The sequence below is a fragment of the Coffea arabica genome, chromosome 2c (assembly GCF_036785885.1).
Source record: "Coffea arabica cultivar ET-39 chromosome 2c, Coffea Arabica ET-39 HiFi, whole genome shotgun sequence".
NCBI classification, from domain to species: Eukaryota; Viridiplantae; Streptophyta; class Magnoliopsida; order Gentianales; family Rubiaceae; genus Coffea; species Coffea arabica.
This window is the reverse complement of record NC_092312.1, coordinates 6,074,942-6,101,323: the sequence shown is the minus strand read 5'-3', so window position 1 is coordinate 6,101,323 and position 26,382 is coordinate 6,074,942. Positions and strand designations below refer to the sequence as shown.

At 35.9% G+C, this 26,382-nt stretch overlaps 3 protein-coding genes across 8 annotated transcripts; 1 reads left to right on the top strand and 2 right to left on the bottom strand.

Moving 5' to 3' along the window:
• Positions 1–115: 115 nt before the first annotated feature.
• LOC113725430 (probable methyltransferase PMT11) lies at positions 116–7,313 on the bottom strand. Of its 2 annotated transcripts, XM_027248571.2 has the most exons (10): positions 5,502–7,313; positions 5,053–5,202; positions 4,694–4,964; positions 4,115–4,225; positions 3,704–3,863; positions 2,814–2,903; positions 2,451–2,708; positions 2,191–2,313; positions 1,259–1,336; positions 325–936 (listed from the first exon to the last, which is right to left on the bottom strand). In XM_027248571.2, the coding sequence occupies exons 1-10, from the start codon at positions 6,171–6,173 to the stop codon at positions 729–731; spliced, it is 2,121 nt and encodes a 706-aa protein (XP_027104372.1). In that variant the 5' UTR covers positions 6,174–7,313; the 3' UTR covers positions 325–728. The 2 variants fall into 2 exon arrangements, with proteins under 2 accessions (XP_027104373.1, XP_027104372.1); XM_027248572.2 differs by lacking the exon at positions 2,814–2,903 and having other exon boundaries at positions 116–936.
• A 26-nt stretch (positions 7,314–7,339) lies between these two features.
• Positions 7,340–11,421, bottom strand: LOC113725431 (BTB/POZ and MATH domain-containing protein 3-like). Of its 2 annotated transcripts, none has more exons than XM_027248573.2 (4): positions 10,763–11,421; positions 9,845–10,193; positions 8,806–9,076; positions 7,340–7,864 (listed from the first exon to the last, which is right to left on the bottom strand). In XM_027248573.2, the coding sequence occupies exons 1-4, from the start codon at positions 11,143–11,145 to the stop codon at positions 7,647–7,649; spliced, it is 1,221 nt and encodes a 406-aa protein (XP_027104374.1). In that variant the 5' UTR covers positions 11,146–11,421; the 3' UTR covers positions 7,340–7,646. The 2 variants fall into 2 exon arrangements, with proteins under 2 accessions (XP_027104374.1, XP_027104375.1); XM_027248574.2 differs by having other exon boundaries at positions 7,627–7,864; positions 8,766–9,076; positions 10,763–11,364.
• Positions 11,422–17,096: 5,675 nt separating this feature from the next.
• LOC113725429 (ultraviolet-B receptor UVR8) lies at positions 17,097–23,370 on the top strand. 4 transcript variants are annotated; one of them, XM_072073894.1, is made up of 11 exons: positions 17,097–17,522; positions 18,629–18,732; positions 18,830–18,914; positions 19,635–19,766; positions 19,849–20,082; positions 20,226–20,471; positions 20,779–20,822; positions 21,446–21,628; positions 21,852–21,942; positions 22,348–22,391; positions 22,874–23,370. In XM_072073894.1, the coding sequence occupies exons 1-11, from the start codon at positions 17,297–17,299 to the stop codon at positions 23,000–23,002; spliced, it is 1,518 nt and encodes a 505-aa protein (XP_071929995.1). In that variant the 5' UTR covers positions 17,097–17,296; the 3' UTR covers positions 23,003–23,370. The 4 variants fall into 4 exon arrangements, with proteins under 4 accessions (XP_071929995.1, XP_027104369.1, XP_071929996.1 ...); XM_027248568.2 differs by having other exon boundaries at positions 17,098–17,522; positions 18,659–18,732; XM_072073895.1 differs by having other exon boundaries at positions 17,098–17,522; positions 20,232–20,471.
• Positions 23,371–26,382: the final 3,012 nt, after the last annotated feature.

Genomic DNA, 26,382 nt, shown 5'->3' with positions numbered 1-26,382 from the left:
TCAAAGTCGAGCTGGATTTGATCAATTTGAACTCAACTTGTGATGACGTTAACCTAATTCGCGTCAAGCTTTGATTTAAGCTGCTTGCAAACGACTCATATACAACCCTAGCAAGGACATATAAAAACCAATATTTAACAATGCGATCTCAAGATCGTCAGCACATGGAGCACATTTAACTTCCATATGACCTGTGTCTTACATACACATCCATCCAAAAAGCTGCTACAATATAGTTCTAAAATAACCCATATTTACATGCCTCCGTGTTAGCAAAGGGAAATTTTAACATTGCTTTGTAAGACCCCACCTACGTTTAGAATATTAGCAAAACAAAGCTTATTAGTTGTCCCAAATCAGCAGAAACTTCCTCCAGTGTATTTAATTGTACAATGTGCATTTAAATTAAAGAATACAATTTCCTAGTCAACACGAAAACTGTGCTATATCAAGTTTTAGATGTGCCAAATGTGCAGATATCCTCATCCCAGCCCTGCAACCGTGTTCTGTGAGACTGTTGTATCATATGCTGTACACTCGCCAAAATAATTACAAGGCCCATAAGATATTCGCTGACACAGTAGCATAACAGAGTCATGCTATTGCCCTCTTGGCTCAATAGGGGACTGTGTCATTATGACCATATGCCCAGATGATAGTCAATTTCCTGGCCTCCAGATATTCTCGCCACGAGCAGACTGAAAAAATTCAATCCATATGTCACTGCTTCAAGTCCGCAAGAGGTTTTTATCACCTATAAAGATCCTATAGCTTGCATGAGGGCCCTCAGATGTGTCTCGAATAGATACTCGCCAACCCAAGGCATTGCCTATAGCTTGGAGTTCATCCATTACAGCAAGCGAATCACGAATATATACATGTCCACCAGGCCTTAGAATTCGATCCATTTCAAGCATGATAGTAGTGATATTGCATCTGAAAGAATATAAATATATCAAATAAATGCACAGTAATTACCAGACCATGAACATGTCGAGATGATCCATTTTAAAATATAAAAGCTGCTGTTGGTTAAACATCACTTTAAAATGACATCCACCACCAAAACTAATCCCCATTTTTCTGGTATCCTCCCCCTCCCCCCCCCCCCCCCCCCCCCAAAACAAAACAAAACAAAACAAAAAAAAAGAAACCCAACCCACCTTTTTTTTTTAACTGCAGCATGGTCAAATTTTGAACTTAATGCAGAACATCAATTCAGATCTTATCATGACTAAAATATGACATCATAGGATACCTTTTTCGCTCAATGGAGAAGAGCCCAGCAGCATGCAACAAATCATAGGTTCTTGGATATGTGTCAAATGGCTCACACCTATCATATGCATCTTGTTAGACATGATTTACAATAACTAAATTGGCTCAGTAGCAAAAACTAGCTAGTATTAAATTATCACAACATATTGAAGAGTAACAGAAACAACACAAGTAGAAAAGGGAAAATGATGCATGGATTCTGAGATGCTATAGGCAAAAAAATAAAACATTTGCCACTTCTAAAAGTTCTCTTCACATAATTCCAACCACTCACCCCATTTTAAAGGTTTACATCTTGCTTTTTACCCGGAATAAAATCCTCCATCCTCGGACACATTTTCTCTTATATTAGCAAGCCTGACTGGTTTAGAACAATCTTAGGTCATGTCTGCCAACCTCACTGGTTTGGAACAACTGCGCTAATTACAAATTTCAGGACTTATAATCATAAAACATTTAACTCTACAGGTATAACTAGTTTGCTCCTAATTACTCTTATAACTAGTTTGCCTTTATTTGTGCTTTTAGAATATCTTAAGCTGAAAACCTTTATTCAAGAAAAGCATCCCTGACATGCTTTACTTAGCTTCAAGCATCTTTTCAGGACTGGCTTTTTGTGAAGAGTTCTTGAAAAGCTAAAGTTATATAAAGCTAAAGCCAATATAACAGTCAAGGTCGATGACATACTTTCAAATGAGACCAAGCCACAAGCAACCTACATTCTATACAGATTAATCTAATTTGCTTCAAGCGAAATACATGTATGTTAGGTAATGTACACAATTACATCTTACCAGGTTTCAATCGTGTACAAATTACATGTAGGACAAGGAATAAACAACAGCACGTTAATATTATAAATAAGATTCAGTCCCATAAATAAATAATAAAAAAAAGGATTCAGTCCCATACCAGTCATGCATAACTCCAATAAGTCCACGGTCATATATAACAGGCAGTGTGTTGGGCCCATTAACAGGTACCACATTAAGAACCCAGCAGTCCAATCGGTTCTGGATTAATGCTGCTGCAAATCTGTCAGATGCAAAACAGAAAAGTGCAAATTGAAAGGAACATGAACATCAGAAAATCAAATTTTAAGCGCTATGTTCAACATATGAACTAAATGGACCCATAGAATACAATAAAACAAAACAAGTAGAAATACATACCCTCCAAAACCAGCTCTCATGTCCAACACATTTCTAAGTTTGAAATTCTTCCATTTCAGAACACGGACATAACTTTCTATAATCTCATTCCAATATTTCGACTCAGCCTTGAATAGCTCTTTCCTAGAAATATAAGCATCGAATTGTATGCTCTGAAGCCTATCAGGAGGGTTCTGCAGACGTGCAGGCCACTTGCTAACATTTGCACCATATCCATCCTCAGGTAGTCGAGTAATACATGGCTTCAAATCAACATACCTAAGTTTATCACAAAGTGGAGTTATTGCTGCAAGAACATGGACAGAAACCGCTCTCAACAGTCAGCAATAAACAAGAATCAGAACGCATGGAGAGCTCATTAACCAATTCACAACTTTACTAGTTCGATATCCCTGCACAATTAAGTTGTCAAAATCTCCAAATCTGCTCTGCAAAGGCTCTTCATATATGGACCTTAGCAAAAAGTTGACATGGTTCAGAATTCAGTAACTAAATTGAAATATAGCATTGAAAGCCAGGTAAGAGACCAAGCTATCAATTGATACCACTGTACTAAAGGCAAAAATTAAGAAGTTGCCATATAATCTAGATATTCCCATTCCGAAAATTCGCTCCTCCCCTCACCCTAGCAGCAAAAGCAAACTTTATCTTACTTTTAGCCCACATCTTTTTCCCCAAATATGTTGTCTTCAAATCCTCAAGTCAAACTTTTTATGTCAATTAGAGAAGTAAATCATCGAATATGCTCAATCTAAAACAAAATAAATAAATCTCGACAAAGAAAATAAATCTTCACAAAGAAGTCACCCTTTGTGCCCCAAATGTTCTAGGGCCAAATATGATGGGTAAGCAACCACGTTTAGTCCAAACTATGCATGTTTTCTTACTTAATCGCTTGAATGTTGACCTTATTATCCGCCCTTCAAGCTGTATTTAGTAAATGACACGATTGGATATAATAATGATGCATACTGAAAAAGGTCTTCATTAAGAATTCTCAACCGCTAAGTGACTAGTTGTGTCTTGTTCTATCAGTGCTCTAAAAGATCAGCCTCGCAATTTGATTTGTAATCCCTTTCAATACTGTGCTTGGAAAAGCTCATAACACAAGATGTGCACATGAACAAATACTGTATAAAAAGTAATAGCTTTGTTGAACTCCCACCATAAACACAAGCATCTCAATGCCCTTTGAAACCATTACAAGAAGTAAAAGAACATTGGAGTGTGGAAGTAATTAAACAATTACATACCAAACTTTGTCTGGGTCATAATCCTGGTCACATAGTGGTGGTTGGGTGCCATCCTTGCGGCTTAAATAGCAACTGTTATTCAAGGGCTTCTGCCATACAGCAATATATCCCTCCTTCTTCACAAGGTTCCAGCAAAGATTTGTCGTTAGGTTCTCCATCTCTGGAAAACACATAATCACACATTTTAATGACAAGATCTTGACATTGCTCCAAGTCAGTCAGTCAGTTGCAGCACGTAAATCTTATTCCACTGAAATCAGACATTCAAACTTGCATGTGACCATGGAATGTTACGGACAACAAAATGATGAAATATAACAGATTAACACAGTTGAAGGGGGCATATGATAAAAAAGAAACTGCACATTCCATGGCATTGCCATAATTGACATGACATGACAATTACTTTACCTTCCCATTGTTCTTCTAGGACTACTTCGTGCTTGTAAACAGGCTGTGCTGCCCAAGCAAAATATCCTCCTGCCCGAAGCAATCTATTGACCTCAAGTAGTAAAATGCCATCTTCAAACAATGTGAAAAGCACAGATTAGAATATAAAATATCCATTAATTGTCTCAACAAAGAGTAGCATAAACTACAGGTTCTATTCACATTTTACATGAGCAGAAAAACTATAACTTTTACCAGATAAGCAAACAAGTGTCTGGTATAATAGTATAACTTAAAAGGCATGGTATCATAGAAACACGTGATGTATGCTATTGATATCCTGAATAAGAGCTTACACGATCAAAATTTACATAAACAATAAACTGAATTGACAGTGCAGGATATTTACAAGCGAAAGTCAAAGGACATACCTTGTAATAATTGATATGGGTATGTTAACAGTGAACAATGGTTTTAACAGATAACGGCATATTATTATTCTTATTACTATCATAATCATCATCATATTATAAGGAGAGAGAGAGAGAGAGAGAGAGAGAGAGAGAGAGAGAGAGGTAATGTCGTGAAAACTACACACACCATCTCGTGTCCAGTTGACTCTGCACCTTGAACAGTGTATCAAATCAAAGGCCTGACTTGGATATAATAAACGCCGTGTTGCAAATGCAGACACCATTGCAGGCACACCCCTCTCAAGTGCAAACTGAATCTGGTTTTCGTGAACATCTTTTGGGGCTACAGACAAGGTAAGAACATTCTTTGAAAATAAATATGCACCAAAACTTGCCACACCACAACCGACATCCAAAACAACCCGGGTATTATGACCAAAAGCAATCTCAGGAACCATCTACAAGACAAACAGAGGACAAACAATTAGACAACATAATTCCCTGCAGTTCGATTTTCTTTTACCAAATTAGGAAGATCCGTCAAACCTTCTCCATCTGATCTATGTATTTATCTGCCCCATGTATAAATTGTGTTCCACCTCCTGGAAACTTGAACTTATCCTTGTCTACTGTAATCCAGTTCTGACCCCCTTTATCCTCAACCAGCCGGGCATGAGGAACATTGCTGAACCAGACCTACATCATACGATAAAGATTAAAAACATGAGAATTGAACTTAACATTTTTAAAATGCACACCGCAATTAAGTCCAACATATAGGATTTGGGGTAGAAGGTAGTTACTTGCCATTGTAGGACAGCTAAAAATCCTTCACACTAAATATCAACTACTCATCCAAAATGGTCTAGACAACTGTTAACCATACACCTTGATGCAAATTTCCAAAAGTTTCCACAATCTCTAAATCCATTACTCAAGAAACGGAAAAAAGAACAAGCTTAGCTGAATTTTTAGCAGCTGAAACTTTTTAGTACCTCGTCGCGACTTTTAGGCCAAGGAATAGGAGTTCTGTAGCCTTTAGGAGCAGGAACCAAGCAGCTCAATCCCTGGTCCTTTTCAGGACAATGGCGCTCGAATCTTTCGCCCTTTGCAGTAGAATTCAGCTTCTTGATAGCCTCCAAATTGTCCATACAGGGAATATACTCTCTCAGACTCTCCGGACACACTTGAAACTTGTTAATCTTAAACGTTTGGGTTTGGCCTCCCCCATTTGAAGTAGCCTCCTCCTCCTGCTGCCCCGAATTCTCCACCGCCTCCGGATCAAAATCACCCACCTCAAAATCATTCGTCATCACCCCGTTTTCATCCACCACCCCCATCCTCTTCACCGCCGGCGGCGGGGGTGGCGGAGTAGAAGCGACAACAATCTGCTGTTGTTGTTGTTGGGGTGGGGATAGAGTTGAAGCGGTGTGGTTGAAGAGGGAAGAGAGATTGAAGGTTTTATTGAAATTAGGGGACAAGGAAACGGAGGAGGAGGAAACAGGTTTAGGGCTTTGGTTGGAAGAAAAGAAGAGGATTTGTTGATAGGCGTCGGATTGGGACCATTGCTTGCCTAAGTAGAAGAAAACTACGGAGACGAAGACGAAAGCAGAGAGTTTGATGAGAGTTGAGGATTTGAAGAGATCTACATTGCTCATCAACCCCATTGTTCTTCTTCTAACAGAAAATAATGCATTCAATCGATTCAGTAATCTGTCTCTCCAGATCTGTGATCTTCAATTTCAATTTGTTGAGTATGGACTATGGAGGGAACAAAACCCTCCAACCCAAAAAAAAAAAAGTCTGTAGGAAAAGAAAGTACGGAAGTACTCTACTGAGTCACTGAGGAAGGAGAGCAGACGTCGGTCGGTGTCCGTGTGACATTGCACCTGCGATGCATGTGAGGTGTCAAAAAGCGGGCCACTTTTCCCGTCAATTTCCTTTTTGCCCATTTAAGTCCCCATAACCCCAGCTTTCTTCATCCATCGCATTCTTCTTGTCCCAGCCAGGATGGTCACGAAATTGAGAGGATATTTTCATTCCAGTTGAAACTCGCGAGACACAGGAGCAGTACCTTTTACGCTGGAGCCAACCTCCAGACCCACACCTCTTTGTTACTCCACTATTATATCAATCTTTTATTGACAATAACCCAAACTTCTTTCTGTTTTTTCTGTCATTTGATTCCTGTATGCCCAACTGCAAGCAAAGTAGTTAAAACTTTTGCTATTGCATATTTCTCGCTTTTTTTTTTTTTTGGTAAGAAAGCGTTTTTTCTTCTTTTACTTGGTTTGTTTTGTTTCAAAGCATCTGGCAGCTTGTAACATCTCCACTTCCCCCGGATATCTACAACTACTATAAGGAATGAATGATTCCATGCGTTCAGCCAAAGGCACTTCGCCTTATTTATAGAGAAGGTAACAACGTTCCACTTGGAAAGAGAGGGGATCAGCATACAAATTATGTACCAGTAGAGATGAAATCTAGTTCCTCAGACAAGGATTCTATTATCAGGTTTGGATCAGAAAAAAACATCCAAAACAAGGTAAAGCAACGAAAGAATTGCCAGAGAAAAACAGGTAAGAATCTTTCCCATCCTACGATCCTCCAGAGTTTATATGATTGAGACTATCCAAAGGCAAGATTCTATATCAAGGGAATGGAGACCTGACGGGGTCTTGCAGCGGAGGTATAAACTATAAAGATCATCAAACCAGATTTCATATTCCCCTGTACGTTTACCTTCAAAAGCCGTAAAGCTTGCTATCGATCTCCCTGAAAATTTTGAGATCAACAAATAATCCGAATTATGCATTCTATAATAAAGCAGTCATTCAACATTCAAGCCAAAATAAATCTTATTCAGATTTTCTGGCAGTTGATCATTCATACTTGAGAAGTCTTAACATTGCAACACCCTCTAGCCCTTCACCTCATGCTGATATACAGTGAAAGCCCCCCCCCCCTCTTTTTTTTTCCCCCAACCACCAGGGCAGAATGGTTAGAAAAGAGAACTCCTCCAGCAACCAAGAAGAATCAAAACTAAACGATATACTATAGACATGCTAGACATAACTACGACTTTTAGATGCACCTGCTTAAACGAGTTATTTTTCACTCTTGTATACACGACGATAATACTACAGCCGCCTCCGAATGCGCCTGACATTAGGATTCACTGATTCTGCTGCAGCACCGTCAGCCACCAAGTCAATCCCAAATATACTGCTGCCACTTCTTTTCTTACTTGACATTAGGTTTGGTTTCTCATCCACTGAAGCAATTGTTTCCAGCAACTCCGACAACAGTGAGGGGCAGCTCAATTCTAAATGTCTGAAGCCCTCTGACTGCATAACCACTGAGGCAGAAGGATCAAAAAAGTTCAGCAATTATACAAACAAATTGCACATGCTTAATAAAACTGTCAAGTTATATTGCAGATGTCAATCTCGAAACAAAGCCTATTTAAACAGATGCACTGAAGAAAGCACTATTTCATCACTCAAGGCCCCAGTGCAGTGCAAGTGAATGCAATCCAAATTAAGGAATTAAAAGGAAAAAAGAACTACATGTTTATGAAGAAAACAAAACTTTTAACAAGTTCATCACTGCTCATGCACAAAAACTTTCAACTGTCCTACATTTTATCATTAAAAAGCAACAGAGTAAGAAACCATGATGGCAAGTATGATTTCAGTTTTCAGACAGTCTCCCCCAAAAACCAACTCCAATTTACCTGAGCTAGAAGGAGAAATCAATCAAAACTCGTAAGTGTCATGACAAAACTGTGTAAGTACAAAACGAAAACACTAGCCGAGGTATTTCAAACCAAAAACTGATCAACAGTTTCAGACTGAATTGAAGCTTGTGTCCTGATAATCTTCAACTTTGAATTTAACCACATTTAGTATTTCCAGAATAGCAAATTAATATCCCTAAAGCTCATTGTTAACTAAAAGCAGAAGTCTTCCGCACCTATTGGTCATCTGACAAAAACGAGAGAATTAACTTATCTGGACTTTCAGACATCTCTAATGACTATTCATTATTATGACTCATAGGATGCTAGCTTTCTACAATGACTGAAATGGAGCTGGTACTGTCATGTCCAAAAACCAAAAGATCTCAATTTCTCCAACGATAAATCATTTCTCGCACACTTGATGAGTATTAAATGTCCACGATGAGTGAGCAAGCATACAAACTGTATGAATGATACATCCGCAGATAAACAGACAAAAATACCATAATCAAATAACCTGAAACAGTGCACCGCTCAGATCTACGGACTACACGCACCTCCCAAGTTTGTTGCTGCAAATTTCAAACAGATGGCTTTCAGCTGTAAACAATGGTGTTGTTCAGCTAGGGAAAGAGTAGTTGCCACTGTATCAGCGCTGACTTCTTCACATAATCTTGCTTCACATAACTGTTTCAGCCTATCTAAACCATACCGGTCAGCAGCTGCCAAGAGGTGCTGCAACATGATAGTTGATGTGCACATGGAAGTTGATCCAGTAATCTCATGTAGATCAGGAAGGTCATCCGAGTAAATGAAATGGAGCATTACCTACAAAACGTATGATATCCAACACAGTTAATTTAGACCAATAAGGACATCAATCACAAGAATCCAAGGAATTACACCAGTATTTACAATCAATCAATTGTCACAGAGAGAAACCTCAGAAGGCCATCTAAAGCAAGCCTCTATGACTGTGTTGACCAACTGGTCAAGCACAAGCCTTTGATTTTACATGTAGATCAGCAAAATAAAGCAGCATTTTCAATCTTCAGGAGACTCTAAATCTACAAAATGATTCACTGGTATGCTCAGATTGTATCAACCTTTTAACTTGTTTGAGCTTCAACCAATTCATTATGTGAAACTTCTATAGTACTATGTTTGTGACCTCTAATGATCAGTAATGTGTGATTAAAAGTGCAGCAGCGACAAGCCCATTAAGCCATTAGACCTGCAGTTCCCTCAAAAACCAAACAAGAAACTCTATGAGATTATTGTCTACCAGAGTTATCTGCCATTAGAGTATAGGGAACTAAAGAACTGCTCAGTAATTATATACAATGCTCTGCACCAGTAATTGTGGTGGACCTAACATACTTTCATGGATGAGCCAAGATTATCATAAAAATGTCAAGAAGCCTCATCTACAAGCCCATGCATCCCATAGAAAGGGATGCAAGCTTTTAAAAATAATAATAATAATAATGTACTTCCAATTAGATAAAGCATATGCCAGTAACGCTGTACAATTTCTACTAATTCTAAAACCAAAGATAAACTGTAAGGAACAGATTCAAAAAAATTGATAATTACCTTGAAGATAGAGGGTTCAATATCGGCAAGTTCTACTATCTCTTTATTGGGATCTCCAATAAGTCCAAAAAATTGGGCTCTAAATACAGGAGAGCGAGCAGCAAGGATCAACTTATGGGCTTTGAATGCCTCATCACCAACTTGAAAAGTTATATCACTGCCAATTTCAGACTCCAGCAAGTACTTGAGATTCTGGCCCATGTCTGATGGTGGTACAGAAATAGTATACTGTTTGGGTCCTTCAACACGGGTTCTAACAACTCCAACAGTACAATGCATTGCAAGGCAATCATCCTTGAGATAATCAGATGTTTCTAAACTGGTTCTTCTGAAGAAACGTTTGTAGCCCCTATACAAGCAATAAGGAAATTCCGTTGGATTTGGAGTTATTCCATCTCCACTCCTATGCAAAGAATTAAGAAGGGGGTCTGAAGTACAACTGAGCTAGACTACACTCCATTAAGACATACCAACTAAGCCAATTTTCACAAACATGCTACTACAAAAGTATATATAGTACATGCCAGCGCATAGCATCTGAATGCAGTTTTTGAGAGAGTCCAGATAAGATTTGCAGGCATGTGTAGGTGTTTTGCTTCTAAATTCAAAAATAACAAGTACATTAGAACTTAAGACTTTGAGCATTGCTAATTCCAAAATTATTTTCATTCCCAAATTATTCCGTTATAGCACACATGATTCAGGGGGAAAAAAACACTATCCCTCATCACAGACAATCAACAAAGAAGAAAAACAACAATTACACCTCAGCCCTTTTGAAAACCCTAATTTCAGCGCAATTTAAGCCTACAATATACCCAACTCAATGCAACGAACAGCTCCCGTCTGACATGAATAACCTAGAAAAATTAAAAAGGTTAAAGCACTTAAGTAATATGAAAAAAAAAAAAATCATACCACATGCTTCCTCTGTATTTCAAGGTATAAGGTCCACTCTCCAACGCGCGGTCGAAATGACTATGGACTTTGTGCTTGCCTTTGCCGCTCTGGTCCAAAAGGGTTAGCTCGAACAAAGCCCTCACATCCGTACCCTCGCTTGCCAGGGCGATGAACACCGACACATACATGGACGAATCCTCTATGTTTTTACCGTCGGGGTAAAAGTAAACAGCCCAATCGTAACCCCCAACGCTAAATGTGTCGCTGGAGATGTATTTACCAGGGCCCATACCCTTGGCCAACGAGTACCCCCTGATGGTGAAATGGTGGGAGCCATTGACGGTCTCGTTGATTGATTTCGAGCTCGAGTCGTTAGTATTGTTGTCCCAATTGACAATCATTTCATTGGACTTTGAAATTAATCCAGGTGGTGGGAAATTAGGTTTCGAAACCCTAGAAGAGGTTGAATCAAATTGAATGGAATCGCAGATGGCTGAATAGTTAATTGCGTGGATTAGCGATTATAGGAACTGGAAATATTTACAAAATGGACGGTAATTTGGGGGAAATTTAAAGGGGCGAGGTTAGAGACGAGGATTGGGCGGGGAAATGGCCAAGGTGAAACGGGGGGAGCCGGGGCTTTAGCAGAAGCGAGGAGGGGAGATGGACGATGTTTTGGATACTGTTTGGGGAGGTAATACTCATATGAGGGGCTCAATGGAGATTATCTTTTACTTAGGACAAAAGAAAAAATGGGTGTTTTCCTACCGTACCAGTAAGGGGTAAGGTGGTGGGAGAAAAACTCCCAAAAAAAAAAGGTCATTGTACTAGAGGGTGTGGCTGAATCTACACTCTAAATTTACATTTTAAAAAGTTTTATCAATATATTAGATATAATATGATACTTATTAGGGGTAAAGCTTCTTTTTTCATTTTTTTAACCTTTTTTTATGCTTACAAAAAATAAATTTTACTCTAACTACCAAATAACATCTTGCGAACATAATCAAAACCAAATATTCTCTTAACTATCAAAGCGCTAACCAAATGAAACAATAAAAAAGTATAATTATCAAGATAACTATACTTTTAAACAAGTTAAAAGGATCTAAGTTTTTGTTGAGTAATGAAACTCGTCTTATTTGGATTGCTATTTTTATGAGTTTTTGTAGAAAAAAATATACTTCAACAATTTGATGTGTGTGAGATAAAAAGATCATTGAAAAATATGTTCACGAAAAACGTAAAAAATTTTCATCGAAAAATCACAATCCAAACAAGTACAGTCTATTATTGGGATTATCCTGCAACTAGCAGAGTCAAAATAAAAGGACAGTATTATCGTACGGCTAATGGTTACATTAAATTTTTAATCAATGTTTCTCTCCACTTAATTTCTTTGTGTTCAACATTCCGTTCTTCTTTTTATTTCTCCCCTACTATTAGGACTCACCATTTGCCTCGTCTACTTTGTTTGGATAGAGTATTATTCCAAATAATTATTTGAAATAATTAATGTAGTATTTTTTTGTGATATAATATATGTGAGATAAAAAGATGGTTTGAAATATTAAAAAATGTGGATTAAGAAATGTGAAAAAATTTTGCTATCCAAACATGATGCAAAAAGTCATTTCAAGTTATGTAGTAAAAAGAATCACATATTATTTTTTAATTCTCTTTTCGATAATATACTTTTTTTTTTTTGAGACAACAACAGTTATATAACCTAATCTATGCTACACTAAGGGGGAAGGAAGAGGATCTAAAAAGACCCAGGGATAATCCGGAGGGGATTGAACCACCACCGGATCAAACAGGTGCACAACACACCTGCCTGGTTTTTTTTTTTTTTTGAAAAATGACCTGTTTCATCATTCACATTTCGCAAAAACATTCTTTTCGTCCCTCACTTTTTAAATAAAGCAAATTCATCCCTGACATTTTAAAATTAAAACTATTACATCCCTGAACCTAATTTTCAATTTGAATCAAACCATTCAATAGCCCAGTAATAAATTTCGGAAATAGAATTGATAGATCACTCGGTCAATTTCATTATATTCACATGATATTTATTAAACTGAAAAAATAAAATTTATAACATAAAAGGCCATTATTTGTCTTGGAATAGTGAGATTTTTTTTTAAAAAAATCTTTTCATACACCGTTAGTATATCCGCTTGCGAATTTAGATATGTATCATAAATATAAAATTCAGTGTTTAAATTTAAATTGAAATAATATGGCTGTACATAAAACCGTTAGTGTATACAATGATAATGTCGGAAAGATTAATCTTTCTTTTTTATGTTATAATTTTTTTTCTTTTTTGGTTCATTAAATTTTACATGAATATCAAGTTGAGTTAACCAAATGATCTACCAATTACACTCCCAAAATTTGTAATCAGATTCATTGGTGGTTTGATTCAAATTGAAATTTGGGTTCAAGGATGTAAAAACTTCAGTTCTTAAATGTCAAAGATGAAATTGATTTGTTTTAAAAGCGATGGACGAAAAGAATATTTTTGTAAAATATGAAAAATGAAACCGATCATTTTCCCTTTTTTTTTTTAAAACAAACCACTTAAATGTGACATTTTTGTGGGAGTCAAACCTTGCCTCTCACCCTACCAAGTTAGGTGGTGGCCACCAGCCTTTGCACTGGTGGTTCTTTTCGGTAATATACAAAGCACCGTGCTTTTAGCAAGGTACAGTTGGAACCAAACCTAGTTGATCTGTTGTACTATTTACAACACAATATTTATAATTGGTATTTTCTCTTTTCTGTTTTTCAAATGTGAATCTAGAAATATCTTTGTATGTGGATATTCACATAAATACTTTTTGTCTTTGGAAAATGTAAATACGAAACTTTTAACTTGGAGGATTTCAGATTTACTACTACGTTAGGGTGCCAAGTTTTCTTGCAGTACTTTTGAGCAAGTTTTATTTGCGTGAAGTTGTTCATTTTCTTTATATATATATATATATATATATATATATATATATATATTTCGTATGCCGTGTTGTAAGTACTTTACTTTTGTTCAGTAATAGCAAGGGTATTTGTTGCCATCAACACATATGACACGCATATATATATGTGTGTGTGTGTGCCCTCCTGTATCTCCACACACCTCCCCATTTTCAATTGCCAAACTTAGAATTTGAACCTGAACTTAATAGCAAAAAGAGTTATAAAAATTATTTTCTAACTATTGAACTAATCCTAGTGGATTAATGTATATTATGATTATCGTACGCACTACACAAATAAGCCCTTGTGTAGTAAAAGAACACAAGAATACAAAAGGATGGAGAAAATATTTCAATACAAAGTCCACAAAATTCCCATCAGAAGTTCTGGTGCGCTACATTATTCTATCCTAAAATGACGGGTTTGTTTGAATGGAGTGTTTTTTGGAAAATATTTTAAAAATTTACTATAGTTTATTGAAAATTTTGTTAAAAAAAACTTTTATGTATTTGAGAATGTGGAGAAAAAAAATTTTTATTTCCTTTTTCATTTTCTTCCTTTCTGTTCCATTTATTTTCTCTCTTCTTATTCTTTCCCACATCACCATTACTCATCTTCTTTCCTCCATTCACACCATCGACCACAAAAGGGATCTCGCCCTTTCTTTGTCTCTCTCTCTCTCTCCCTCTCTCTCCTCCTCCTCCTTCTCTCTCTTCTTCCCTTTTTCCCCTCTTCCTTCCCCTCTCTCTCACCCTATCCTCTCCTCAACAACCTCTGGTTGCAAGACCGGAGCTGGTCACTCGACCAAAGGTCACCAGGGAGGGGATGGGGTAAGAGAGAGGGAGAGGGAGAGAGAGAGGACAAAAGAAAGAATGAAAAAGGGGAGAAGCGAATAAAGGGAGGGAGGGATGAGGATAGGAAAGAGAGGGGGAAAAATAGGGGGGAGGAAGGGAAAGTGTTGTCGATAGATGATGCAGATAGAGTGCTAACAGCCATGGTAAGTTAAGGTGGGGAGGAGGAAAAAAAAGGTAAAAAGGAAAAATTTTATGTATTTTTAGAGTATATATTTTAAAGGCTACGGGATGTTTTAAAGGATTACCGTAGACAAAGTTGTAATTTTTAGCCTTTTTTCCTCAGCCTAAGTAAACAATTTAGTCAGGTTGACATGGGGAGAAGCTGAACCAATGATTGGAACGGGCTGCTTCCGATGATAACATAATGGTAATTGTCGGTCACTTATTACAAAATGCCTGACCCCATATTCAATGATTATTAAGGAGAAGGACATGTTAACAAAAAAATCTGGTAGAGGATTGAATTGCTACCAAAATATGGAGGCATTAGAAGATTGGCAAAATACGAATGTGAATATGAGGCTCAAGAGATGTATCATTAGCCGTACATTTATCAAACGAGTGGCTTTACGGATCCGTACCCGGAACACCACTTGAAACAAGTGGCCTTGGAAATGGTTCTGGGTGTATGATTGGGAACTAATTTGGGTTTTGTTTCTTGGCTTCATTTCAAGCCCCGAGATTCGTGTGTTCTAAAGTGGGCCAATGGGTCAGTGCTACTAAACGAACGAAGCTGTTACAAAGTCCAATCACCTTGATCAACTTCATTCTTCTGAATTTGATAGGCCTCAAATATCTCTCCATTCTTTACTCCGTTCTGTTAAATTAGGCTTCGGCCTAAGCAACAATATACGGTGTCGATCGCGTAGGTGGTGATGACTGGAATCGAAATAATTCAAAATTTTCTTGCCCAAATGAAGTGAAAAAACTTTCACTCATCCACCACCATACAACTTTTTAAGCTGGGCAATGGATGTACAAAGACAAAATAATTCATCCGGTCAAGTAGATCGGAGAAGGCAGTCATTCATTTTTTATTTTGGGGCAATCATTCATCTTTAAAACCAAATAGAGAATCCCGATTAGTCCAACTAGTATGTTGTTAGCCCTTAGAGTGTCTTAACGTCAAAATAATTGATCAAATTTTCAGTTGAAGTGTTAAACCAATGAACTTATATGGTGTATTTCGTAGCAAGTAGAGTTATAAACCACTAAACAGCACAAAATCAGTTAAAACTCAACTTGATATTGATCAATATCGAGTTCGAGTGGATTGAGTTGAGTTCGAATCGATTAAATTGAATTATCGAATTTAAGTCCAGTATAAAAAAAAACTTAACCCGTTAACTTACGAGTCAATTCGAATAATATATTTTTTATTTTAACAACAAAATTACACATATATATTTCTTTAATATTTTTATTATTTATTAAAAAAATGACTATTTTATTTATTTTTAAACATAAAATAATTTCAATTATTTTTTAAGTTCAAGTAGATTTGAACTTGAAATTCGATTAGATTTGAATTTGACACTGAACTCAGGAAAATTGAATTCAAATCGATCACCTTTACTCTTTTTTTATTTTTTTGTCAGCAACGATTGATAAAACGATACATTTGTATAACCTACTCTATCATAATATAAGGGAAGGAAACTGTTGTAGGGACTAGTGAGTATACAGATCCAACTAGACTAAGAGAGTATTATGACACAACTCTTAAATTTTTTTCGTTACTGGTGAGATTTGAACTCTCACCAATAACCCAAAGAGGGATCCCTCTGGTGGCCACTGAGCCATTGGCCAGTGGTTTCGATCACCTTCACTCGTTTGCAGCTTGTAAGAAGAAAGCACGCACACAAAAACACTCATTGGACACTTTTACTGGATCTTCAGTATCCCCCAATAGCAACACGCCACCTAGGCATTCCAAGGACCCCTTGACCCAGAGAAGCACTCACCAAACCTTTTTCTCTGGACGCGTGTTAATACCTGAACGACTTCCAAGCAATTAAGCCAACCACTACTGCGCACATGGGTCCCACAAGAAAGCTTGAGACACCAAAATCAAGGGGAAAAAAATAGCAAATCAAGATTACAACATGTAACTCGATTTCTGCGTCAAGTGTGGGATCCACTATCTGTTGTGAAATTACCTTCTGTGAAAAAAAAATTACACGATGTACAAAAGAAATTAGGCACAGTTGATAATGATCAAAATTGTCCGGGACAACCGTCCGTGCCCCGAGTCGGATGGACCACATGCAGACAGAATTATGATTAGACTTTAACCTCCTATGGAACACGTGGCAATGTTAGGAAACAACCACGCCAGCCATTACGCATGGTCTATGGACAGTGTCTTGGGGAGAAAACCGGCCTTCCAGAAACTTCCACCAAACTCCTGGCTATTAATCCCGGACAGATCCGTCGGTTGATATTTCGACACGTGGATGGAAGTCCACGCAAGCATCCGAGGTGGCACCCCCATTTTCTGGAAAATGATACGCCCCCTTTTCTCTGCTTTAACGGCACTTTCCATTTGCCACAAAACAACCAAAATTACTTCTCCTCTTGCTCTAAAAACCCACCAAGAATATCAAAAAAACACACTCAAAAATAAAAAAAAAAACAGCAAAAAAAGATTTTTTTAACTTCTTTTTCTTTTTGGGTGGGTATTTTGTTGTATTTATTGGGAATAAATTATTGGGAGATGAACGGAAATGGAGAAGGAGGTGAAGAAAGTTTGAGGGTGAAAATGGAGGTGGAGGGTGGGAAAGAGAGATTAGTGTATATGTGGGGCTATTTGCCTGGGGCTTTGCCGCAGAGGTCGCCGCTTTTATCGCCGGTGGTGGTGAGGCTCCCGCAGTCGATTGGGGCGGGAACTTCTTGGAAAGATGTTTGTGGCGGCGGCTGTGGTTTTGCTATGGCCATTTCAGGTAACTTTTACTTTCTTTTAAAAAAATTTTTGTTTCCTATTTTCTGTTTTGTAGTTAGCATTTGATGGGGACTCTCCTATGACTGTTTGAGTTGAAGGGACTGTAGCATTGTGGTAAAGGAGTCACATTTGCTGTTGAATTAAGTTTGAGGTGGTCAGTTTCTTGAATTTGCTATAATCAGAGTCTTTTATGGAGCGAGATTCGTATGCAATGGTTGAATGCATTGATTTGATTATTATTCTTTGTTAAACTTTTGAAGTTTTCTGCTCTGGTTTCAATTAAGAGTTTAAGGTCCCATTTTGATCATTATGTTCTCAGACTAAAATAAAAAGTAAGGAAATTTGCAAAAATAATCTGTTCTTCTAACAGTTCTCCTGTACTAGAGCATAATTTGATTTCTGAAGTATTTGACACTTTCGAAAACTTGTGAGTCGGAAGAGAAAACCTCTGATCAGAACCAAATGTACTCTCGAAATCTTCTACTCTTTGATTAGTGTTCAATCTTAGTAATTTCTTGAAAAACAAGTATAAGAAAATGCTTTCTTATGATTTCATTGACTAAATTCCAAGTTCCATAGGAAGAGAAAGTCAGCAGGGGTAGAAGTGAGGATGCTATACAAGGGTAGAATCATCTTTTTTATCCTTAATTCATTGTGTTGGTGGATTTTGCAATTCTACAGTATCAGCTGTGAGGAAGTTGGGCCTTTTTTCCAGGAATTATATCTAAGGCTTTAGATTGGGGCCTGACAGTTCCAATTATAATTGCTTGGGAATTTGAGGTTTATTTCTGTTGCTATTCTCAAAATTTATTTATTGGCACTTCGACTTGTATGCCTTTTCACATTTATCTTGTTTGATTTACTAATCTACCATTCAGAGTCACTCAATTTTGGATTATATTTTGTATTCATAAAAAGCAACTAACGGGTTCTTTTCTTTCAGTTTTAAAGCTTTTCTCACTCTGAACGTTATATGGTTAAGTGCTTAAATTTGTATAGCATTTGGTTGAAGGTCAACTAGTTTAACTGATAAATGTTAGAAAGATTTGTCTGTTAATTAAGCATCTTATGTTTGTTTCTGTCGTTCTGGGAACTTTCTTGTACCAGTGCTTATGTATTGGTATATTACTTTATCAGAATCTGGGAAACTCATTACTTGGGGTTCGGCAGATGATTTAGGTCAAAGCTATGTGACTTCCGGAAAGCATGGGGTATGGACTATTGAAAACATGATTCTTTGATTTTCTGGTTTCTCTTTAATTTGTTTTCTGAATTAATCAACTAGCTTGCTTTGATTGATATGGTAAGGAAATGCCAGAGCCTTTCCCTCTTCCTACTGATGGTTCAATTGTCAGAGCTGCTGCCGGTTGGGCACACTGTGTTGCAGTTACAGGTAGACCTTGACTTGTGTATTTCTTCAAAAGATAAAGTAGAGCTGATTATCTGTAGCTGTAATGGGTTGAAGACAAACTCAAACACAGAAATGAATCACAACTCAAAACACCTTGCTTGTATGATACTAAAGACATCCAGCAGGAGAACATAATCCTTTCTCCTGCTATGGTTCTGGTTGCACTAACGCGCGGTCAATTGGAGAAAAGTTGACCTTTCAAATCAGAAACTCCATTCGAAATTGATGTGGGCTTTTGCTACATCTATCCTCTTTAACATCATATTCTATCAATGACAATTGCTCCCTTTTCAGTGATGTTCTATGACTAGTTCTCTGATAAGCTCATCCTTTGCTGCTCCTTACTTTTTCCTTCAATATCCATCTCTTGCTTTTCTTAATCCTTGGGATTGTACCATTCAACTTTTGTAACTTTTTGTTATGATTATGCTCCTATTACAGTTAGTGTATCATATCTAGTTGCTGCCGTCTTTCAATATATCTTTTGTCATTGCAGGTCACATTCATGATGGAGTTATCAATTTCAAATATCATTCTGTCTCTCTTGGCTTTCTAGTAGTACTTATAATGTTGTATAAATTAGATAATCTGATCCACTTGGGGTTGCTAGTTCCCAATTCAATGCTTTGGCTTTTTAATTTTTTGGTAGTCAGATGCCTATATAGCTTTATTTTGCTAAATAAGTATCAATATCAACCGCAGAGAGTGGGGATGTGTACACTTGGGGATGGAAAGAATGCGTTCCTTCTGGGAAGGTCTTGGGGGACCCATCCCTGGGGCTAGGCATAGAGAAGGATGTCACTGAGAGACAAAGTTCATTTTCATTGGAGCAAGGTAATGGCCTCACAGGAGATAATGTGCTACTACATGCTGTTTGATTTTATTCACTAATACGTTTCAAGCAACCATATTTCAGTGAGCCCTCGGTCCCAAGGATCAAGGTCCACGAGTGGAGCAATTCCTAATGTTGATAAAGGAGGAGGTGAGGAGACAGCAAAGCGAAGAAGGATATCATCGACAAAACAGACAGCTGAGAGCTCATCATCTGGTGATGAAACCCTTTCAGCACTGCCTTGTCTGGTCACACTAAATCCAGGAGTAAGGATTGCTGCTGTTGCTGCAGGTGGCCGCCATACATTAGTACTGTCAGGTAATTCAACCTATTGTCGGTTACTGGGTCTCTTACCTTTGGCCCTAATACACAATATGTTTGCATTTTAGACTTACAAGTCTCTAGCAGATTCCAATGTTGAAGATAGAGTTGTCACTTGATATACCCTACTTTTCCCGAAGTTTCAGATATCGGACAGGTGTGGGGATGGGGCTATGGTGGTGAGGGTCAGCTAGGTTTGGGTTCCCGCATACGCATGGTATCATCTCCGCATCTCGTACCTTGCATTGAGCCATCTGCCTTTGGAAAGGATAGAACCGTGGCAACCTCAAGAGGAAGCATGGCATCAGAGGGACATAACTTTAGAGTTCCGGGAAATTATGTAAAGGGAATTGCATGTGGAGGCCGACACAGTGCAGTAATTACAGGTGAGTACTGATAATTGGCTTTGTTTCAACTATGAGCACCATCTGTCAAGATCCAAAAGTAACTAGAGTTCTTTAGTCATGCTGCTTGTTTCAGACATAGGTCCATGTTTTCTGAATCATATTTACATTTCTCCTCCCTTTTGTGGAAACTTTCTTGTAGTCATTTGATTCCGTAGGTTCCTTGTATGGAAAATTTTGGCACTTCACTATTTGAATTGCATCTTTTGCCTGCGTTTTGACATACTAAATCTCACTGATTGCACCGTTAGCATATTTAGATTTTCTTTGATTTTTCATTTGAAAACAGATGCAGGAGCACTACTCACTTTTGGCTGGGGACTATATGGACAAGTGAGTTTTTGCTGTTGAATTAAAACTTCTGCAAGCTTTTGCTCATCTCACAACTACTAGCATGACAATACAAGGGTCCATGTCTTTGGTTTGTACGTATGGAGTTTAGACCTTAGAAGTATGATATTGGGTGGGAAATTGAAGAGGTGTGAATGGTGTGAGCAATCCCCTCGTTAAGTTGTAAATCAATTCTTCTTCATTGACAAATTCAGGACTAGGCATCAAGTTATTTATCTGGTTTGATAGCTTTTTGGTTGGAACTCTTTCAAATTGAACTGACTTTTTGCAAATTGGTGCTTGCCTCTGTTATTTGGAGCTTACAAGATGGCTGTATAACATAGTTGGGTTCAATGCCAAACATGATACAAAGCTTAGTTCCTTAACTTGTTCTGTACTACTCAAGATATTCTTTTACTATATTATTGCATTATTGAAGTATTCAGTTCTCCGATTCTATGGCCATTCGGAAACTACTACTCTATGACCATTCGGAAACTACTCCTGCTTATATCTGATGTCATAAGAAACATATCGGTTTTGTTGATTTATTTTTTCTCATGTAGTTGGTTACTGATCTTTGAATACAAGATATGTTAACTTTGATATGTTGTTTTATTGTGTAGTGTGGCCAAGGAAGTACAGATGATGAGCTAAATCCAACTTGTGTATCTTCATTACTTGGAGTCAGGATAGAGGGAGTGGCTGCAGGACTCTGGCACACTATCTGTAATTCTGCTGATGGTGATGTTTATGCCTTCGGAGGGAATCAATTTGGCCAGTTGGGTACTGGTTCTGATCAAGCTGAGGTACCCTGTTCTTTATTTCTCTTATATTTTATGCCTCACTGCATCCAGTTGCCACATGGATCTACCACGCCGGTGGTAAATACAAAAATCTATTGTGAACGTACCGAAAATCTGCACAATCCTCAAAAGTGTTCTCTCTCCTGCACGGTACTTTGTGTAGACTTCTCTAAATTTGAAATTTTTGATGCATGCCACTTAATTATGGTACTGTTTCCTGTTCCAGACACTTCCTCGATTGCTAGAGGCTTCAAGTCTGGAGAATGTGCATGCAAAAGAAGTTTCTTGTGGTGCACGTCATACTGCTTTACTTACAGGTATGTCTTTTCTTTTGCTTCTGGAAGTTCTGGTGTTTAGTTTATTAAATATCAGGTCCACCTGGATATTATTTACACTCAAATTCACCTTTAATAGACAGAATAAGTAAGTAGAACAACTTTGAGGATTTTATGAATTGCCATAATGCACAGCTTCCACTCGGATACAATAGACAAGAAAGTAAAACATAAGACCTGTATGTATAAATTACGGCAGATTGTGCTTTAGAAAGAGGCACAAAGGCTGGAGTAGCTCAAAGTGCTTCCCAATAGTTGGTGAAATTTAGTCATTTGTGGAATCTGAATAGCAGATGGTGTGGTTCAGCTCTTGATTACATTATGGAATGTTGTCAATACTGTGAATTCAATTTGACATTACTAACATTTCGCTTTGGTCTGATGAAGAGGAAGGCAATGTGTTCTGTTGGGGATGGAACAAGTATGGCCAGGTATGATGTTTTAATTTTCTTGATTCCTATTCCGTAATGTTACTACACGTGGTCCTCTTTTAGTTGATTGTTTCGGCATAGGTCACTTGCCAATTTAACTATCTTCTGCCAGTCAGGCATTGCCTATGCAGAAATATATTGCAAGATTTAACTTGTATCATGACCCTTCACCTTGTTCAACATTTAGTTTCAAGTGGCTCCAAAAATGAAAATTCTAACTTCTGTGGCTCTTAGCAAATTGGTGATTTGTTGTACGTTATGTACGTGTTTGTGTTAGGATTATCGAACATAACCATTTTGTAGTAAACACCTTTAGCCTATTGGTCTTGCACATATCTGTTGCACTCTGTCTAGAGCATTATCATGGTGGATTACCTTTTGGCTTGTTGTTGGCATAGATACCTCTACCTCATAAAAATTTGATGGTAATATTTTTTTTTTAAAATTGTGTAATAGAAGAAGTCAATCTTTTCTCTGTGTAGCTTGGCTTAGGTGATGTGATTGATCGCAACATTCCTTCTCAAGTTGCAATTGACGGGTGCGTTCCGAAGAATGTGGCATGTGGCTGGTGGCACACACTTTTGCTGGCTGAATCCGAATCACCTACTTGATTGCTTGGTATAGGTTGTGCCACAATTTTGTTAGCTTAGCTGTTTACTCTTTCGTTAAGTACACAGATAGAAACTTGAGGCAATGCGTATGTGTAAATACAGACAGTAGCTTGTACACAAAGGCATGTATGCTTGTAATCATTCTTTCATGGTCAAGGGACGATGCTACAAGGAATCATGCATGTGTTGTTAGATGAGCTAGTCCCACTGAAGTTAATTTGTATCCTGATTGATGCTTGTAATCACTTATTAGCAACGGTTGGATGCTTCTGAATACTTGTTATTTGTAGACTAGTTATTAGAGAATAGGCATCTGTTATTTGTAGACTAGTTATTGGATTCATTGAAGTGTGTTGTTGGATGACTAATGTCTCTTGTCTTCCTTTTGCCCTCCGCTCGTGTCCCTCCTCTGCCTCTTCCTCTTCCTCTTCTCACTCTTTAGTCCTTGCCGTTTATTATTTATTAGCCTATGCTGGAGTGAGTTTCTACCTAGCAAAAGATGGCCCATTTCTAAGGCGTGACTGACCTTTACAAGCTTTTCAGGCTCTTGCCTCTTATGCTTTCGGATCATCAAATTTAGTTTAGTGTATTTTCTTTCGTGTATACTGCATTTGAATGGTAAGGTGGAAGGGATTATAAGCGAGAACTCTTGAATTCAAAGCCACGGGAGTAATAGCTGCTCGAAGCTCTACTTCTACAAAATTAGTTTGGCAACGGATTGATTTGTGCGCTTTTCATTTGCGTTCTAAAATATATTCATGCCTAGTTCCCTTAGACGAAAATTTTTATTGCTACCCATAATACTTATCATCTTAAAATGAATAATTCCTGCTATTTTTTTCAGTCCTAGAGCAACATAAAAGTAACCCATAATGATCAATCATCTTTTCTTGGATGGAAAGCACGCGATGGGTACAAAACCAACCGTATCTAAACAGTAGTTTGGAGGTTTAAATGACACCAGGTCGCAGCAAAATTTAAGTACAATGACATAAAGAGGTAAAATTTTCAACTCTGAAGAATGGTTGCATATGTGATAAGCTTTGGATCGCAGCGAATAAAGCTCTCTCTACACCTTAAAAAGGAGCTTTGGAAAGGTTTAATGGCCAGTACCAGGCCGAATTTGATCTTGAAATTGTACTTTTCTGCTTACCTGTTGCAGATTGATTGTAACGCGCGGGTGGTTGCGGCCAGATAAGACTTAGCTGATCACATTGCGACAGAATCAACTTGAGCAAATATAACTTGCGCTGATTTTGATTTTAGATGCGATCTATTTTTAGCTATACACATTTTTTTACAAATAAACTGTCCAAAACTTATTATTGTAGATGTCTCTTTACAATAATTGTGATGGGAAAAATATGAAATCAAATTCAATGGATTCAAAATAAAGTTATTACATGGATCAAGATTATATATTTTCCCATTTTCATCCATTTAATAATATTTAATTACTTGAAAGGTCTCATTTAAATTGTTAAGTTTCAAATAGTTATCAAGATCTTATTATGAGTTAATAAATGAGAAAATGAAAAAAAAATCGCAATTGAAGGGACGGATCTAAAGAGGCCAACGAATTCCTAATTGAAATTTGAAGATTTTTTCTTTTTGTTTTTAATTGATTCTTATACTACATTGTGATATATTACGCCAACGAATGAAGTAAAATTTAAACCCCATAAATCCGTTTGGATTAGCTATTTTTGGGGTTGTTTTTCAAAAACAACACTGTAGCATTTCGTTTTTCAAATACAAGTTCGTTTGGATTAGTTATTTTTGGAGTTATTTTTCAAAAACTATATCAAAAACTTTTACTGTATATGTTTTATGGATTATTTTTAGATGTATTTTTAAAACATATTTTTGATTATTTTTATAATTTATAATTTTTATATTTTTATAACAACATACATTTATACATTTATAACACATTTATAAATAAATATATTTATATATTTATATAAAAATATATAAATATATAAATGTATTATATTATATATAATACATAATATAAATATATTTATAAATGTATAAATGTATATTATTATAAATGTATAAATTATAAATGAATATTATATAAATGTATTAATTATAAATTATAAATTATAAATTTTTATATTTATGCATTTATGCATTTATATTACGTTTATAAATATTTATAAATCAATATATTTATATAAAAATATATAAATGTATTATATTATATATAATACATAATATAAATATATTTAGAAATGTATAAATGTATAAATTATAAATGAATATTATACTAATTTATAATTTTTATATTTATATACATTTATGCATTTATAATACATTTATAAATATTTATAAATAAATATATTTATATATTTATAAATATATTTATATAAATGTATTATATTATATATAACACATAATATAAATATATTTATAAATGTATAAATGTATATTATTATAAATGTGTATAAATTATAAATGAATATAATATAAATGTATCAATTAATATATTATAAATATAAATTAATATTATGTATAAATGTATTAATATAATAAATATAAATGTATAAATGTATTAATATTATGTATAAATATATAATTAATATTGTGTATATTAATATAAATGTATGAATGTATTATAAATGTATTATATTATATATAATACATAATATAAATGTATATTATAAATATACATCAATATGTATATTATATATAAATGTACATTTATATAAATGTATAATATATATAATATATATTATGTATATATTAAATATATAATATATAATATTTATATAAATGTATAATTACATAAATGTATTATAAATGTTTTATATTATATATAATACATAATATAAATGTATATTAAAAATATACATAAATATATATGATGTATAAATGTATAGTATATATAATATATAAAATATATATTATGTATATATTAAATATATAATATATAATATTTATATAAAAATATAAAAATATTTTTATATAAAATAAAATATTTATAATATGTATAAATAAATATATTTAAATTAATATAATATATATATCCTATACATAATTGAAATATACAAATTGAAATAAACATATTAAATATGTATTTGGAGTTGTTTTTGATATATTGTTTGGATATGATATTTTTTGGAATTATTTTTGAAATACACATTTACTGTAGCATTTGGAATGTGAAAAATAATTTTTCAAAAACAGACCAAAAAACAAGGAATCCAAACGAACCCCTCGTATATTTTAAGATACATGTTGTTTGTTAAGAGCGTACAAATTGTTAGGGGGGGTTGTAAGACTGCCGGATGTTTGCCGATTAACTTTGAGCCGATTATAATCTTCTTCTTCTTCTTTTAAGTGGCTGTTGCAAAGTCACAAGTTATTTTTTCCAT

Bases quoted from the DNA above. Each gene is read 5' to 3' on its own strand.
- LOC113725431 (XM_027248573.2), bottom strand. From the start codon at position 11,145: ATGATTGTCAATTGGGACAACAATACTAACGACTCGAGCTCGAAATCA. The intron at 10,194-10,762 runs GTATGATTTTTT...TTGCTTGTATAG, and splicing joins AAATACAGAGGAAGCATGTG to GGGCTACAAACGTTTCTTCA. The intron at 9,077-9,844 runs GTAATTATCAAT...TACGTTTTGTAG, and splicing joins TTGAACCCTCTATCTTCAAG to GTAATGCTCCATTTCATTTA.
- LOC113725430 (XM_027248571.2), bottom strand. From the start codon at position 6,173: ATGGGGTTGATGAGCAATGTAGATCTCTTCAAATCCTCAACTCTCATC. The intron at 5,203-5,501 runs GTACTAAAAAGT...CGTATGATGTAG, and splicing joins GGCCTAAAAGTCGCGACGAG to GTCTGGTTCAGCAATGTTCC. The intron at 4,965-5,052 runs GTTTGACGGATC...TTTGTCTTGTAG, and splicing joins ACATAGATCAGATGGAGAAG to ATGGTTCCTGAGATTGCTTT.
- LOC113725429 (XM_072073894.1), top strand. From the start codon at position 17,297: ATGAACGGAAATGGAGAAGGAGGTGAAGAAAGTTTGAGGGTGAAAATG. The intron at 18,915-19,634 runs GTAGACCTTGAC...TATCAACCGCAG, and splicing joins ACACTGTGTTGCAGTTACAG to AGAGTGGGGATGTGTACACT. The intron at 19,767-19,848 runs GTAATGGCCTCA...ACCATATTTCAG, and splicing joins TTCATTTTCATTGGAGCAAG to TGAGCCCTCGGTCCCAAGGA.